A 17,000-nucleotide genomic window follows, 5' to 3' on the forward strand; every position below is an offset into this window, starting at 1 on the left:
TTCCAAATAATCCAAAAAGAGGGAATCCTTCCCAGATCATTTTATGAGACCAACATCATCCTGATACCAAAACCTGGCAGAGACTCAACAAGAAAAGAAAACTTCAGGCCAATATCCATGATGAACATAGAGACGAAAAAATCTTCAATAAAATACTGGCAAGCCGATTGCAACAGCACATCAAAAAGCTTATCCACCATGATCAAGTAGGATTCATCCCGGGGATGCAAGCCTGGTTCAACATACGCAAGTCTATAAACGTAATTCACCACATAAACAGAACCAAAAACAAAAACCACATGATTATCTCAATTGACACAGAGGTCTTTGACAAAATTCAACAGCCCTTTATGCTAAAAACCTTCAATAAACTCGGTATTGATGGAACGTATCTCAAACAATAAAAGCTATTTATGACAAACCAACAGCCAATATCATACTGAATGGGCAAAAACTGGAAGCATTCCCTTTGAAATCTGGCTCTAGACAAGGATGCCCTCTCTCACCACTCCTATTCAATATAGTACTGGAAGTTCTAGCCAGAGCAATCAGGCAAGAAAAAGAAATAAAGGGTATACAAATAGGAAAGGAGGAAGCTTAATCGTCTCTATTTGCAGACGATGTGATAGTATATCTAGAAGGCCCCATCATCTCAGCCCAAAATCTCCTGAAACTGATAAGCAACTTCAGCAAAGTCTCAGGATATAAAATCAATGTGCAAAAATGACAAGCATTCCTATACACCAATAACAGACTTAAAGAGAGCCAAATCAAGAACAATCTGCCATTCACAATTGCTACAAAAAGAATAAAATACCTAGGAATACAACTCACAAGGAATGTAAGGGACCTCTTCAAGGAGAACTACAAACCACTGCTCAATGAAATAAAAGAAGACACAAACAGATTGAGAAACATTGTATGTTCATGGATAGGAAGAATCAATATCGTGAAAATGGCCATACTGCGCAAAATAATTTAAGACTCAACGCTATCCCCATCAAGCTACCATTGACTTTCTTCACAGAACTGGAAAAAACCACCTTAAACTTCATATGGAACCAAAAGAGAGCCCACATAGCCAAGTCAATTCTAAGCAAAAAGAACACAGCAGGAGGCATCACACTACTGGACTTCAAACTATACTACAAGGCTACAGTAATCAAAACAGCATAGTACTGGTACCAAAACAGAGATATAGACCAATGGAACAAAACAGAGGCATCGGAGGCAACACAACATATCTACAAACATACAATCTTTGATAAACCTGACAAAAACAAGCAATGGGGAAAGGATTCCCTGTTTAATAAATGGTGTTGGGAAAACTGGCTAGCCATGTTCAGAAAGCAGAAACTGGACCCCTTCCTGACACCTTACACTAAAATTAACTCCAGATGGATTACAGACTTAAACGTTAAGACCTGGCACCATAAAAACCCTAGAAGAAAATCTAGGCAAAACCATTCAGGACATAGGAGTAGGCAAGGACTTCATGACCAAAACACAAAAAGCATTGGCAGCAAAAGCCAAAATAGACAAATGGAACCTAATCAAACTCCACAGCTTCCGCATGGCAAAAGAAACAGTCACTAGAGTGAATTGGCAAACAACAGAATGGGAAAACATTTTACCCATCTGACAAAGGGCTGATATCCAGAATTTACAAAGAACTCAAACAGATTTACAAGAAGAAAACAAACAAGCCCATTCAAAAATGGGCAAAGAATATGAACAGACACTTTGCAAAAGAAGACATACATCAGGCTAACAAACATATGAAAAAATGCTCATCATCACTGGTCATCAGAAAAATGCAAATCAAAACTACATTGAGATAACATCTCATGCCAGTTAGAAAGGTGATCATTAAAAAATTTGGAGACAACAGATGCTGGAAAGGATGTGGAGAAATAGGAACACTTTTACACTGCTGGTGGGAGTGTAAATTAGTTCAACCATTGTGGAAGACAGTGTGGCGATTCCTCAAAGACCTAGAAATAGAAATTCCATTTGACCCAGCAATCCCATTACTGGGTATATATCCGAAGGACTATAAATAGTTCTACTAAAAGGACACATGCACACAAATGTTCATTGCAGCACAGTTTACAATACCAAAGACCTGGAACCAACCCAAATGTCCATCAATGATAGACTGGACTGGAAAAATGTGGCACATATACACCACGGAATATTATGCAGCAATCAAAAATGATGCGTTCGTGTCATTTGTAGGGACATGGATGAATCTGGAGAACATCATTCTCAGCAAACTGACACAAGAACAGAAAATGAAATACCGCATATTCTCGCTCATAGGTCGGTGATGAACAATGAGAACACACGGACACAGGGAGGGTAGCACTACACACTGGGGTCTATTGGGGGGAATAGGGGAGGGACAGCAGGGAGTGGGGCTGGGGAGGGATAGCACGGGGAGAAATGCCAGATGTGGTTGAAAGGGAGGAAGACAGCAAATCACACTGCCACGTGTGTACCTATGCAACTATCTTGCATGTTCTGCACATGTACCCCAAAACCTAAAATGCAATAAAAAAATTAAATAAAATAAAAATATCTTGAGACAAGTAACAATTTAAAGACAACATGCCATAACCTATGAGATGCAACAAAAGTGACTACAAGAGAATTTTTTTTTTGAGATGGAGTTTCACTGTTGTTGCCCAGGCTGGAGTGCAGTGATGTGATCTCAGCTCACTGAATTCTCGTGCCTCACTGATTCTCCTGCCTCAGCCTCCCTAGTAGCTGAGATTACAGGTATACACCACCATGCCCAGCTAATTTTGTGTCTTTAGTAGAGGTGGGGTTTCCCCATGTTGGTCAGGCTGGTCTTGAACTCGAGAAGAATTTTTTGAAGCAGCAAGTATCTGCACTGAAAAAGAAGATCCTAAATAAACAGCCTAACATTATACCTAAAGGAGCTAGCAAAAGAACAAACTAAATGCAAAGTTAGCAGAAGAAAGGAAATAGTAAAGATCAGAACAGAAATAAATCAGAGAGAGAGAAAAACAATAAAAAAAAACATATAAATTGATTGATAAACCTGACTTGGTTCTTTAAAAAAATAAACCCCTCACTAGACTAAGAAAAAAAAAAGACACAGACACAAATAAATAAAATAAAAAATGAAACTGGGGAAATTAGAACAGATGCCTCAGGAATTTAAAAGATCGTAAGGGAGTATTATGAACAATTATATATTAATACCAACAAATTGAATAACCTGTAGGAAATGGATAAACTCCTAGGAAAATAAAACCTGCTACTTGAATCAGGAAGAAATACAAAGCTTAAACAGACCAATAACACATAATGAGACTGAAGTAGTAATGAAAATCTTCCAACAAGGAAAAGCCCAGAACCAGATGGCATCACAATTGAATTCTACCAAACATTCAAAGAAGAATTACTACCAATACTTCATAAACTACTTCAAAAAAATAGAGCTAGAGGGAATAATTCCAAACATATTTTTTGAGGCTATAATCACTTTGATAGGCCACATAAAGACATTGCAAGATAACTATAGGCCTGTATCTCTGATGAACATTTATACAAAAATTCTCAAAAAAATATAAGCAAACGTAATTCAACAACACATCAAAAAAGATTATACATCACGGCCAAGTGGATTTATTCCTGGCAAGCAAGGCTGGTTTAATACATGCAAATCAACCACTGTGAAATATCACTTTATAAATGAAAGATAAAAACCACAAGATCATCTCAATTGGTGCAGAAAAAGCATTTGACAAGTTCAACATCCTTTCTTGATAAAATCTTTTAACATGCAGGCATATAAGAAAAACTTCTCAACTAACGTAACAAAGGCCATTTATGAAAAACCCACAGCCAACATCATAGTCAATGGGGAACAACTGAAGCCAGCTTTTCCACTAAAATACAGCACAAGGCAAGGATGCCCACTTTCACCACTTCTACTCAATGTGCTAGTAAGACCAATCAGATAAGGAAAAAAAAAAGGAATTCAAATTCGAAAGGAAGAATAAAATTATCATTATTTGCAGATAACATTATCTTACGTGTAAAAAAACTCAAAGACTCATTAAAAAAACTGTTAGAACTAATAATTCAGTAAAGTTGAAGTATTCAAAATCAACATACAGAGATTAGTAGCATTTTTAAATACAAATAATCTAGCTGATAAAGAAATCTAGAAAACAATCCCATTTATAATAGCATCAAAAAATAAAATGCTTGGGAATAAGTTTAATTAAGGAGGTAAAGTACACTGAAAGCTATAAAATAATGGTGACAGAAACTGAAGATAAAAATAAATAGAAAGATATCCTGTGCTCATGGATTGAAAGAATTAATATTGTTAAAATGCCCATACTACTCAAAGCAGTAGAGATTCAATAAAATCTCTATCAAAATTCCAATGGCATCCTTCACAGAAATAGAAAAAAAAAATCATAAAATTTGTATGGACTTACAACAAACCCTGAATAGCAACAGCAAAACTGAGAAGGAAAAGAAAGTTGGAGGTACACTTTCTGATTTAAAATTACACTACAGGCTGGGCATGGTGGCTTACACCTGTAATCTTAGCACTTTGGGATGCTGAGGCAGGCAGATTATGAAGTCTGGAGATCAAGACCATCCTGGCTAACATGGTAAAACCCTGTCTCTACTAAAAATACAAAAAATTAGCCAAACATGGTGACACACGCCTGTATTCCCAGTTACTCAGGAGGCTGAGACAGGAGAATCACTTGATCCTGGGAGGCAGAGGTTGCAGTGAGCTGAGATTGTGCCACTGCACACAGCCTGGGTGATAGCACAAGACTCCATCTCAAAAAAAAAAAAAAAGTAATTATACTACAAAGCTGGACTAACCAAAACAATATAGCACTTGCATAATAACAGAAACATAGACAAATGGAACCGAACAGAGAGCCCAGAAATAAGTCCAAACAATTAGTTTTCCATCAGAGCACCAAGAAAAATGGGAAAACATTAGTTTCTTCCATAAATGAGGTTGGAAAAATAATTTCCATTTGCAAAAGAATAAAACTCTACCCTTACCTTATACCATACACAAAAATCAACTCAAAAATTGACAAAGGGTCTAAATGTAAGACCTGAAATCACAAAACTCCTAGAAGAGAACATAGGGGCAAAGCACCTTGATATTGGCCTTGGCAATGAAATTTTGGGATATTATACCAAAAGCAAAAATAAATAAATGGGAATACATCAAAGTAAAAAGCTTCTGGAGAGCAAAGGAAGCAATCATCAAAATAAAAAGACAATCTATGGACTAGAAAAAAAACTTTGGAAACCACATATCTGATAAGGGGTTAATATCCAAAATTTACAAAGAACTCTTACAAATTAATAGCATTAAAAAGCCAATTTAAAAGTCAACAAATGATCTGAAAGAATATTTCTCCAAAGAAAACATAAAAATTGATAGCCTATTAAAAGTAGCTGCAGCCTACAACACTCACAGAGAGGAATGAAAAGGGGTGAGCGAATTCAGCATCTTTAACTAAAATATCCCAATCCTCACATCGGGACTCACTAGGCAAACACAACTCACGGATATTGAAGAAAAGTGTTGGGGGTAGGGGTCATTATGGCCCACCCGGGGGTGGCATGGAGCCAAAGGAACCACCCTCAGCCAAGGGAACCAATGAGTGATGGTGCAACCCCACTGGAGAAACCACCCTTCTCCCAATCTTTGCAGCCCATGGATAAGGAGATCCCCTAGTGTGCCCATGCCACCAGGGTCTTGGGTCTGATACACAGAGCTATGTGGAGTCTTGAGAGAGTAGACACTCAGGCACACACAGAGATCCAGGAGTTTTACATACTCTGGCCCCAGGATCCCTAGTAAGACAAGAAATCCATTGGTACATATCTCTAGGAAGGGGGCTGAATCCAGGAAGCCAAGAAACATCATTCTGTGGGCACCAATTCCATGGCACCTTGGAAGTTAAGATCTACTGGCTTAGAATCCCAGCCAGCCAATGGCAGTGGGCTGTAGTCCACCAGAGATGGGCCTGAGTTCCCGTGGGCAGGAGTAGCCACCATCTCTTTGCTTCGGTTGATTCAGCTGCTCCAGCCTGCCAGCTTTGGAGAAGACAGGTAGTCCAGACAAGGAAGGGTCCCCCACAATGCAGCACACCTGCTCTACCAAAAAGCAGTCAGACTGCTTCTTTGGGCAGGTCCCTGATCCCATTCCACTGACTAGGTGAGACATCCCAACTGGAGTTTCCAGCTACCTCCTACAGGTACAGATGGACTGGCAACAGGTCAGTATTCCCCTGTCATGGAGCTTCTAGAGGAAGTAGCTGGTTGTCATCTTGACTGTTCCACAATCTTCACTGGTAATACTACCAGGGAAGGGAGAAACTGAGGCAACTAGGGTTTGGAGCAGACCTCCAGCAAACTGCAGCAGTCCTACAGGCCTGTTAAAAGCAAAACAAACAAACAGAAAACAAGAACATCAACAAAAAAGACCCCCCAAAAAACCTCATTCAAAGGTCAGCAACCTCAAAGATCAAAGGCTGAAAACTCCAAAAGTCATAGTGTCTCTTCTCCTAATGACTGAACACCTCTTCAGCAAGGGCACAGAACTAGGCTGAGACTGAGACGGCTGAATAGGCAGAAGTAGGCTATAGAAGGTAGGTAATAACAAACTTCATGAGCTAAAGGAGCATGTTACAACCCAATGCAAAAATGGTAAGAATCATGATAAAACAATACAGGAGCTGATAGCCAGAACAGCCAGTTTACAGAGAAACATAACTGATCTGATGGAGCTGAGAAACACATGAGAACTTCACAATGCAATAACAAGTATCAATAACAGAATAGACCAAGTAAAGGAAAGAATCTCTGGGCTAGAAGATTATCTTTCTGAAAAAGAATGAGCAAAACCTCCAAGAAATATGGGATTAAGTAAAGAGATCAAACTTACAACTGATTGGTATCTGAAAGAAATGGAGAGAATGAAACCACATTGGAAAACATACTTCAAGAGAACTTCCAGGAGAACTTCCCCAATCTAGCAAGACAGATGAACATGCAAATTCAGGAAATCCAGAGAACCCACGTAATATACTCCACAAAAAGATAAACCCTAAGAGACATAATTGTCAGATTCTCCAATGTTAAAATGAAAGAAAAATGTTAAGGGTAGCCAGAGAAAGTCCGGTCACCTACAAAGGGAAACTCGTCAGACTAACAGCAAACCTCTCAGCAGAAAACCTACAAAGCCAGCAGAGATTGGGGGCCAATATTCAACATTCTTAAAGAAAAGAATTTCCAACCCAGAATTTCATATCTGGCCAAACTAAGCTTCAAAAGTAAAGGAGAAATAAGGTTCTTTTCAGAGAAGCAAATGCTGAGGGAATTTGTCACCAACAGGCCTGCCTTGCAAGAGTTCCTGAAGGAAGCACTAAATAGGGAAAGAAAAGTGATTACCAGCCACTACAAAAACACATTGAAGTACACAGACCAGTGATACTGTGAAGCAACCACATGAACAAATCAAAATAACCAGCTAGTATCATGATGACAGGATCAAAGTCACACATAACAATACTAATTGTAACTCAAATTGTAAATGGGCTAAATGTCCCAATTAAAAGGCACAGGATGGCAAGCTAATAAAGAGCCAAGAACCACCGGTATTCTGTCTTCAAGAGATCCATCTCACATGCAAAGACACGCACAGACTCAAAATAAAGGGATGAAGGAAAACTTACCAAGCAAATGGAAAACAGAAAAAAGCAGGGGTTGCAATCCTAGTTTACGACAAAATAGACTTTAAACCAACAAAGATCAAAAAAGACAAAGAAGGGCGTTACATAATGGTAAAAGGTTCAATTCAACAAGAAGAGCTAAATATCCTAAATATATATACACCAAATGCAGGGGCACCCAGATTCATAAAGCAAGTTATTAGTGATCTACAAAGAGACTCAGACTCCAACACAATAATAATGGAGACTTTAACAGCCTACTGACTCTATTAGACAGATCACTGAGATAGAAAATTAAAAAAGATATTCAGGACTTGAACTCAGCTCTGGATCAAGTGGACCTGATAGATAGCTACAGAACTCTCTACTGAAACTCAACAGAATATACATTATTCTCATAGGTACATGGCACCTATCCTAAAACTGATCACATAATTGGAAGTAAAACATTTCCCAGTAAATGCAAAAGAACAGAAATCATAACAAACAGTCTCTGAGACTACAGTGCAATCAAATTAGAAGTCAAGATTAAGAAACATACTCAATGTAATCCCAGCACTTTGGAAGTCCGAGGCGGGTGGATCACGAGGTCAAGAGATGAAGACCATCCTGGTCAACACGGTGAAACCCCATCTCTACTAAAAATACAAAAAATCAGCTGGACATGATGGCGCATGACTGTAATCCCAGCTACTCAGGAGGCTGAGGCAGGAGAATTGCCTGAACCCAGGAGGCGGAGGTTGCATTGAGCCAAGATCGTGCCATTGCACCCCAGCCTGGGTAACAAGAGCGAAACTCCGTCTCAAAAAAAAAGAAATATACTCAAAACTACACAACTACATGAAAACTGAACAACCTGCTCCTGAATGACTCTTGGGTAAATAATGAAATTAAGGCAGATATCAAGAAGTTCTTTGAAGCTAATAAAAACAAAGAGACAATGTACCAGGATCTCTGAAACACAGTTAAAGCAGCATTAAGAGAGAAATTTACAGCACTAAGTGCCCCCATCAAAAAGCCAGGAAGATCTCAAGTTAACAACCTAACATCTCAACTAAAAGAACTAGAGAACCAAGAGCAAAGAAACCCCAAAGCTAGCAGAAGACAAGAAAAAACAAAGATCAGAGCTGAACTGAAGGAGATAGAGGCATGAAAAACCCTTCAAAAAAAATCACTGAATCCAGGAGTTAGTTTTTTGAAAAAATTAATACACTAGATAAACCATTAGCTAGACTAATGAAGAAGAAAGGAGAGAAGGATCAAATAAACACAATCAGAAATGATACAAGGGTTATCACCACTGACCCCACAGAAATAAAAATGACCATCAGAGAATACTATAAAGACCTCTACCCACATAAACTAAAAAATCTAGAATAAATGAATAAAATCTTGGACACATATACCCTCCCAAGACTGAACCAGGAAAAAACTGAATTCCTGAATAGACCAATAAAGAGTTCTGTAATTGCGGCAGTAATAACTAGCTTACCAATTTAAAAAAGCCCAGTACCAGACAAATCCGCAGCTGAATTTTACCAGAGTTACAAAGAAGAGTTGGCACCATTTCTACTCAAACTATTCCAAAAAATTGAAGAAGGGACTCCTCCCTAACTCATTTATGAGGCCAGTATCATCCTGATACCAAAACCTGGAAGAGATACAAAAAAAGAAAACTTCAGGTCAATATCCTTGATGAACATTGATGTAGAAAGCCTCAAAAAATACTGGCAAACTGAATCCAGTGGCACATCAAAAAGCTTACCCACCATGGTCAAGTTGGCTTCATCCCCAGGATGTTAGGTTGGTTCAACACCCACAAATCATAAATGTGATTCATCACATAAACAGAATTAAAGACATTATTATCTCAATAGATGCAGAAAAGACCTTTGATAAAATTCAACACTCCTTCATGTTAAAAATTCTCAACAAACCGGGTATTGAAGGAACATACCTCAAAATAGTAAGAGCCATATATGACAAATCCATAGCCAATATCATATTAAATGGGCAAAAACTGGAATCATTCCCCTTGAAAACTGGCACAAGACAAGGATGCCTTCCTACACCACTCCTATTCAACACAGTATTGGAAGTTCTGGCAAGGGCAATCAGGCAAGAGAAAGAAATAAATGTATTTAGACAAGAAGAGAGGAAGTCAAATTATCTTTGTTTGCAGATGACATGATCCTATATTTAGAAAATCTCATCATCTCAGCCCAAAAGCTTCTTAAGCTATTAAGCAAGTTCTAAGCAAAGTCTCAGGATACAAAATTAATGTATAAAAATCTCTAACATTCCTATACAACAGGCAAGCAGAGAGACAAACAGTAAATGAACTCGCCTTCACAATTGCTACAAAAAGAATAAAATACCTAGGATACAGCTAATGAGGGAAGTAAAGAACCTTTTCAAGGGGAACTACAAACCACTGCTCAAAGAACTCAAAGAGGATGCAAACAAATAGAGAAACATTCCATGCTCATGGATAGGAAGAATCAATATTGTGAAAATGGCCATACTATCCAAAGTAATTTATAGATTCAATGCTATTCCCACTAAACTACCTCCACAGAATAAGAAAAAAAAACTATTTTAACATTAATATGGAACCAAAAAAGAGCCCAAATAGCCAAGAAGATCCTAAGCAAAAAAAAAAAAAAAAAAAAAAAGCTGGAGGTATCACACTACCCAACTTTAAGCTACCCTGCAAGGCTACAGTAACCAAAACAGCATGAGACTGGTATTAGAACAGACACATAGACCAAAGGAACAGAATAGAGAACTCAGAAATAAGACCACACACCTACAAACATAGATCTTCAACAAATCTGACTAAAGCAAGCAATGGGGAAAGGACACCCTATTTAATAAATGGTGCTAGGAGAGCTGAGTAGCCATATGCAGAAAATTGAAACTGGACCCCTTCCTTACATCCTACATAAAAATTAACTCAAGATAGATTCCAGACTTAAATGTAAAACCCAAAACTATAAACACCCTAGAAGAAAATCTAGGCAATGTCATTCAGGACACAGGCATGGGCAATTATTTAATGATGAAAATATCAAAAGCAATTGCAACAAAAGCAAAAATTGACAAATAGCATCTAACTAAAATAAAGAGCTTCTGAACAGCAAAAGAAATGATCATTAGAGTAAACAGATCACCTACAGGAGAAAATTTCTCTAATCTATCCATTTGATAAAGGTCTAATAACCAGAGTCTAAAAGGAACTTAAATTTACAAGAAAAAAACAACCCCATTAAAAAGTGGGCAATGGACATGAACAGACACTTCTCAAAAGATGACATACATGCAGCCAACAAACATTATGAAAAAAAGTTCAACATTACTGATCATTAGAGAAATGTAAATCAAAACCACAATGAGAAAACCACTATCTAGTGCCAGTCAGAATGACAATTATTAAAAAGTCAAAAAACAACATAGAATAAAACAGTAGTTATCGGAGGCAGGAAGAGTGGGAACAGGAGAATAAATGGGGAGATATAGGTTAAAAGATACACAGAATAGCAGATATATAGTGTGAACAAGTCTAGAGATCTAATGTACAACATGAAGATTGCAGTTAATAAAATTATTTTGAATTAGGAATTCTTGTCAAATACGTAGATTTTAGCTGCTCTTGTAAAAAAAAAGTATGCAAGACGAGAGATATTAATTTGCATCACTATAGTAACCATTTTACTAGCTATATGTATCATATAACATCATGTTGTAAATCTCAAATAAGCCATATAAAATTTAGTTTTTAAAAAAGCAAACTAGGTTAAGTTAAAAGAGAAGAGGAAATTAAGAAGGTGTATTGATAATTTGAAAATGAATTCTGGGTTTGTTAAAAGATTTTGGAAGTTGGTAGGCTTGGTTCTTAAGTACATATCTAGTGTTTTTCTATTTCCTTGTTACAGACATGACACTAGGAGGAATTATTTTTATAACACTCATGACTTTAAGGATTCACAATGAAATGAAGATAAGGCAAGAGGAAAGGACACATTACTATTAAGTACAAACTCTGCTACCCACTGCTAGGTATCTTAGAAATGTTGCCTTATTTAATTATCACAGAAACATGGTGAGATGATTGATTCCCATATATACAATCTTGATTAAGAAATTGAAGCTGAGAGAAGTTAAGTAATATGCCCAATCATAAACAGCTAGTAAAAGTAGCAGCACTGTAATTCAAATCTGAGTCTTTAACTCTAGTATTTTCCTGAAAAAAAAAAAATCAAACAAATAAAAAAGGAGATAAAGAAAAATTAAGGGGCAAAGACTGAAGAAAGAAGAGAGTTAAAGGAGACAGAAACTTTCCATTAGTAACTAGTAAGAGTGGGAAATGAGAAAAGGTATTCAGATATATGTTTACAAGAAAAGTGATTATCTGAAACAAAATTAGCTAATTTGTGTGCAACTAAAGGGAGAGGATGAAACGTAAATTAGCTTTAAGGGAACTTATAGTCTATTTCAATTCCTTGCTCTAAAGATAAGTTCAGCTCAAAAATGTTAATTATTATATATTCACCTTAGGATGCCAGATATTGTATTTGAATGATGCCACCACTGCACAAAGAATTGCATAAGTCTTTCAAAACTGCCTTCAGAGTTAAGTTTCTGAGCAAGAAAACCTCATTACTTGATCCCCATCTTGTTTCTGACAAAAAGTGATATAATCTAACTTGATCATCTTGTTTATTTACCCAACAAGTAGAAGGCTTCAGACTGTTTATAGCTACTTACAGTCTCTCTACCCTATACCCATACTTTTTTTAAAAACCTAATTTCCCTTTATTCTATTACTAATTTTATAATGACCTGGTCAATGTTTTTGAAACCCCATCTTTGTTATAAAAATTTAGAAAATTAATAAGAATGCTATAAAACTACATGCAGTTGGTATGAAAACTATTCATCATTATTTGATGGTATTCTGATCTTATTAGCAATAATTTCACTTTCTCCCTTTCTATCTTCCTCTCAGACTTAACTACCTTTTGGCTGTAAGCTCTTTGTCTGTTTTTCTCACTCTGTCTGGCTCTCTACTGTTTCTTATTGCTTAATCTTGCTTTGTTGATGTGTATAATAAAAGAGCTACTCTGCATGCTTCACACCCTAGAGATTCTTTTTTCACCTGGTAGTAACTAAGATCAAGTTAAATCCTTTAAATGGAAGGAAAAGTATGAAAATAGTATCTAGAGGGTAAATATGTGGCTATGTTTGTAATTCTTTAATATTATAGTCTATCTTTTTAGTGAATTTTAAAAAATCAAAGAATGTAAAGAAGACTAAAGTGGTTCCTCTAGGCTTGCTATATGTCTTTGATTGACAAGCAACCACAGGTGGTAGCAATGGAACAGGTTGGTAATTAGAAAGCTGATCTGGGCTGGGCGAGGTGGCTCACGCCTGTAATCCCAGCACTTTGGGAGGCCGAGGTGGGTGGATCACGAGGTCAAAGATCGAGACCATCCTGGTCAACATGGTGAAACCCCATCTCTACTAAAGATACAGAAAAAGTTAGCTGGGCATGCTGGCGCGTGCCTGTAATCCCAGCTACTCAGGAGGCTGAGGCAGGAGAATTGCCTGAACCCAGGAGGCGGAGGTTGCGGTGAGCCGAGATCGCGCCATTGCACTCCAGCCTGGGTAACAAGAGCGAAACTACGTCTCAAAAAAAAAAAAAAAAAAAAAAGAAAGCTGATCTGACCCAAAGCAGAGAGAAGTATATTCCCCCACCATACAAAACTGGGCAGAAAAATAAGTATTGGCTCATATCCACATCTCCAATTTTAGTCTGAGGTCTATCACTAAACATATTTACCGATTTCCAGAAGTTATTAACAATAGTAAGTTTTCAATAGGTAGTAATCATGTGCTAGCATTTGCTGAGACCTTCTGCTATAATTTGGATGCTGTCCACCATGCTAAATTGTAATCCCCAGGGTTGGAGGTGAGGCCGGGTAGGAGGTGACTGGATCATGGGGGCAGATCCCTCATGGCTGGTGCTGTCCTCACAACAGTGGTGAGTTCTTGGGAAATGTAGTTGCTTAAAAGTGTATAGCAACCCCCACCCCCTGCTCCTGCTCTCACCATGTGATACACCAACTAATCTTTTGCCTTCTGCCATGACTGTAAGCAGCCCAACGCCTCACCAGAAGCTGAACTGATGCTGGTGCCATGTTCCCCGTACAGCCTGCAGAACTGTGAGCCAATTAAACCTCTCTTCTTTGTAAATTACCCAGCCTCAGAAATGTCTTTATATCAATGCAAGAATGACCTAACACACCTGCTAAGATTGAGTGGTAAGCAGGATGAACATAAGTCCCCCTTTCCTCAAGAAGTTGATAATCTAATGACTGTAACAGATACTAAAATAACTATTAAACAAAAAGATATTATAATTATAGCAAGTGTTATGAAATAAAGTACAGGTTGCTTATAAAAGTAAATACAGGGAAACTGATGACTATGGAAAACTGATATTAAAGTTTAGACATGAAGAATGAATAGGAGTTAAGTAAAAACCATTCCAGGAAAAGAAAGCATGATGCAAGCCAGCTTTGTACAGAGTGGCAATCTGATGTATTCACAGAACACAGAGGCCAATACAGCTTGACTGTGGTGAGTAAAGGGGGAGAATGGTCATAAGTCTGGTGAACTAACTAGGCATCACCTTATATGGGCCATTACGGGCTACACTAAGGATTTAGCATTTAATACCAAGGACAATAAAAACCAATAAAGGTTTTAGGCAGGACACTGACATTTAGATTTGTAATCTTACACAATCTATGCTATGTAAACAATAAAGTGAAATAAGAGAGTGTGTGTGTAGTCAACAGAGAAAAGGATACAACCTAGGCAAGAGATTAATAGTGACTTGAAGTAGGGAAGTGGCAGTGTTGATGGAGATAAAATGACATATTTGAGATATATTTACAAGAATAAATAGGACTTTGTAATTGATTGCCTATGGGGTATAAGGTGAAGAAGATATCAGTGACAGTCTTCTGCTATGAGTAACTAGGGAGATGATGTATAATTAACATGGGGAACACTGCAGAAGGAGCTGCTCTGAGAGCAAAAACCAAGTTCTATTTTGTACATACTGAGTTTGAGATGACTGTTAATAGACATACAATTGGATTCAGTTACACAGATGGACTTACAGGCCTGGAGCTCAGTAGGGAGCTGAAGGCATAAATGGGAATTCATAGACATGCATAAATATTATTTGAACTTCATGTGAGTAGTTACAAACACCTAAGAGTGTGGAATTAGAAAGAATGAACCTCAGATATACTCATTTAAATGTCAACATTTAAGAGTTAGATAAAAGAGGTGAAAGGGGGACAGAGAATGAGCAGCCTGGAAAGTAGGAAGAAAATCAGTAGAGATAATCACGGAAGCACAGAGTTCAGAGTGATTAAGTAAGGTAGAAGTGGCCAAGTATGTTAGAGTCCTTAAAGATTAATTCACAAGATCAGCTTTATTGAAAGACTACAAAAGAGGTTGGATTGAAATTAGGTTAAAAAAAACAGCAGTATGGATCTTGATCATTCAAGAAATCTGACTATCAGATTATCAGTATGGATAATCTTTATCATTCAAGAAATCTGGGTCACACCTGCACTGATTCATTATTTCACTTAATCCTCAAAATTACCATTATCCTTATTTTATAGATGAGGACACTGAGATTTACCCCAAGGTTAAGGGATGAACCTAGTTTTCTCATCTCATCTAGATGAGCCCTAAAAGTTCATCTACTTCCATGAAAAAATGAAAAAATATACCTCTGTTTCTGTTCCACAGTCATAATAAATTTAGCATCTTTCACAAGAACAGAGGCAGCCTGTTGCACACCCTTCCTTGTTGCACAAAACTGAAAATGAATTCATAACTTTTGTATTAATCATGTTAAAAACTGAATATACTAAAAAATAAGCATCAACAATCCATACCACAAGTGTGGGTTTCTGATCAGAGTACATTTGTATAACACTGGCAATTTTGTAGTCGAGGGTTAAATCAAACTTAAACTCATTTTGGTTACTACTGCAGGGAAATCCAAGGACCACTTTCTGAAGTTTCACAGGTCTATGGCTCTCATCCATTTTCAGACATACAGCTGGTCTTTCACCATCTGAAAGCCATTCTGCAATCTTTAAAACACAAAAACATGTGCATTAAAATTTTCTTCTAGTAAAGTTCTATTGCTAAAAACAACCCAATTGCAGATCACTTTAAGGTCAAGCTATAAAAGTATTTAATCAAGTAGACTTTTTCAATATTACATATTCCATTAATATTATTCTGTTGATATAGTGGCCAACACTACCAATAGCACTATTTCAAGATTATACCCACTTTTCACCATAGTAAACTTTCAATTAATTATTTTGTTTTATTTTCTTTCATAAGAATCCAAAGAAAAATTAAAATCAATTTTTTCATAGAGGCCAAATTTATCACTGTCATTTTAACTTATTCATTATTTCTGAAAACTATGTCTCAAAATGGCTGACATTTCTTTGGTGTTGTCCTAAATATTAGATGAATAATATCAAAGTAATGGTTGGCTTACGCTGACAAGGGTTGACAAGTTATTAAGCAAACAACAAACACTTGAGAGACAGCAGTGTCAAAAGCACACTTCATACTCAATGCTAGAGTCACTAGTTTCTGGAACTGTGGTAAGCAATCCTTATCTTTACATAGCCCAGTTAATAATCAGGCTCCATGCCCTGCTATGAAAGTGACTACTGCTTTGACAGGAAGAAGATAGATAAATGAGTTACATATTGCAAAGGAAGAAAATATTAATGCACATCCTCAGCATTTGGAATTGTTGCAGATACAGCTACAAATCGCATTAAAATAACAGTGCTGGTATTTTTTAAAGTCTGAGAAACAGACTTACTGTTTTCTCAAGGTTATCATGAGTAGGGAAATCACACAAGAATTTATAGTCAGAGGGGAACAGGCCAAGGATAAAGACCTTAATTTAGAGAAAAACTGAGGAAGAAGATCTGACAAAAGAGACAGAAAAACAGCATTCACAGAAGTACTGTTTACCACAAAGGGGAAAAGTTTCAAGAATTAGAGAGTACTAGTACATAATAATCGCTTACAAATAAGTAAGAAAAATTTGGTATCTCAATGTGAAAAAAGGAAAAATGACATAATCTGGCAAACAGCAAAAAAAGAACGTAAAGC

The 17,000-nt window shown here is 37.1% G+C and overlaps 1 protein-coding gene across 14 annotated transcripts in view; it reads right to left on the reverse strand.

Annotated features, from left to right (window-relative positions):
* The window catches only part of HFM1 (helicase for meiosis 1), a 126,281-nt gene that overhangs the window by 85,433 nt on the left and 23,848 nt on the right, over positions 1-17,000 (reverse strand). For all 14 annotated transcript variants that reach the window (XR_013520563.1, XR_013520564.1, XM_035252118.3 and 11 more), the window contains 2 exons: positions 15,746-15,946; positions 15,578-15,666 (listed from right to left, as the gene is read on the reverse strand). Coding sequence is in view for 12 of the 14 variants with exons in the window: in XM_035252118.3 (XP_035108009.3) it covers positions 15,578-15,666; positions 15,746-15,946 (290 nt within the window). In the remaining 2 variants the exon portion in view is untranslated. The remainder of the gene's footprint in view (positions 1-15,577; positions 15,667-15,745; positions 15,947-17,000) is intronic.

The sequence above is a fragment of the Callithrix jacchus genome, chromosome 7 (genome assembly GCF_049354715.1).
Source record: "Callithrix jacchus isolate 240 chromosome 7, calJac240_pri, whole genome shotgun sequence".
NCBI lineage: Eukaryota > Metazoa > Chordata > Mammalia > Primates > Cebidae > Callithrix > Callithrix jacchus.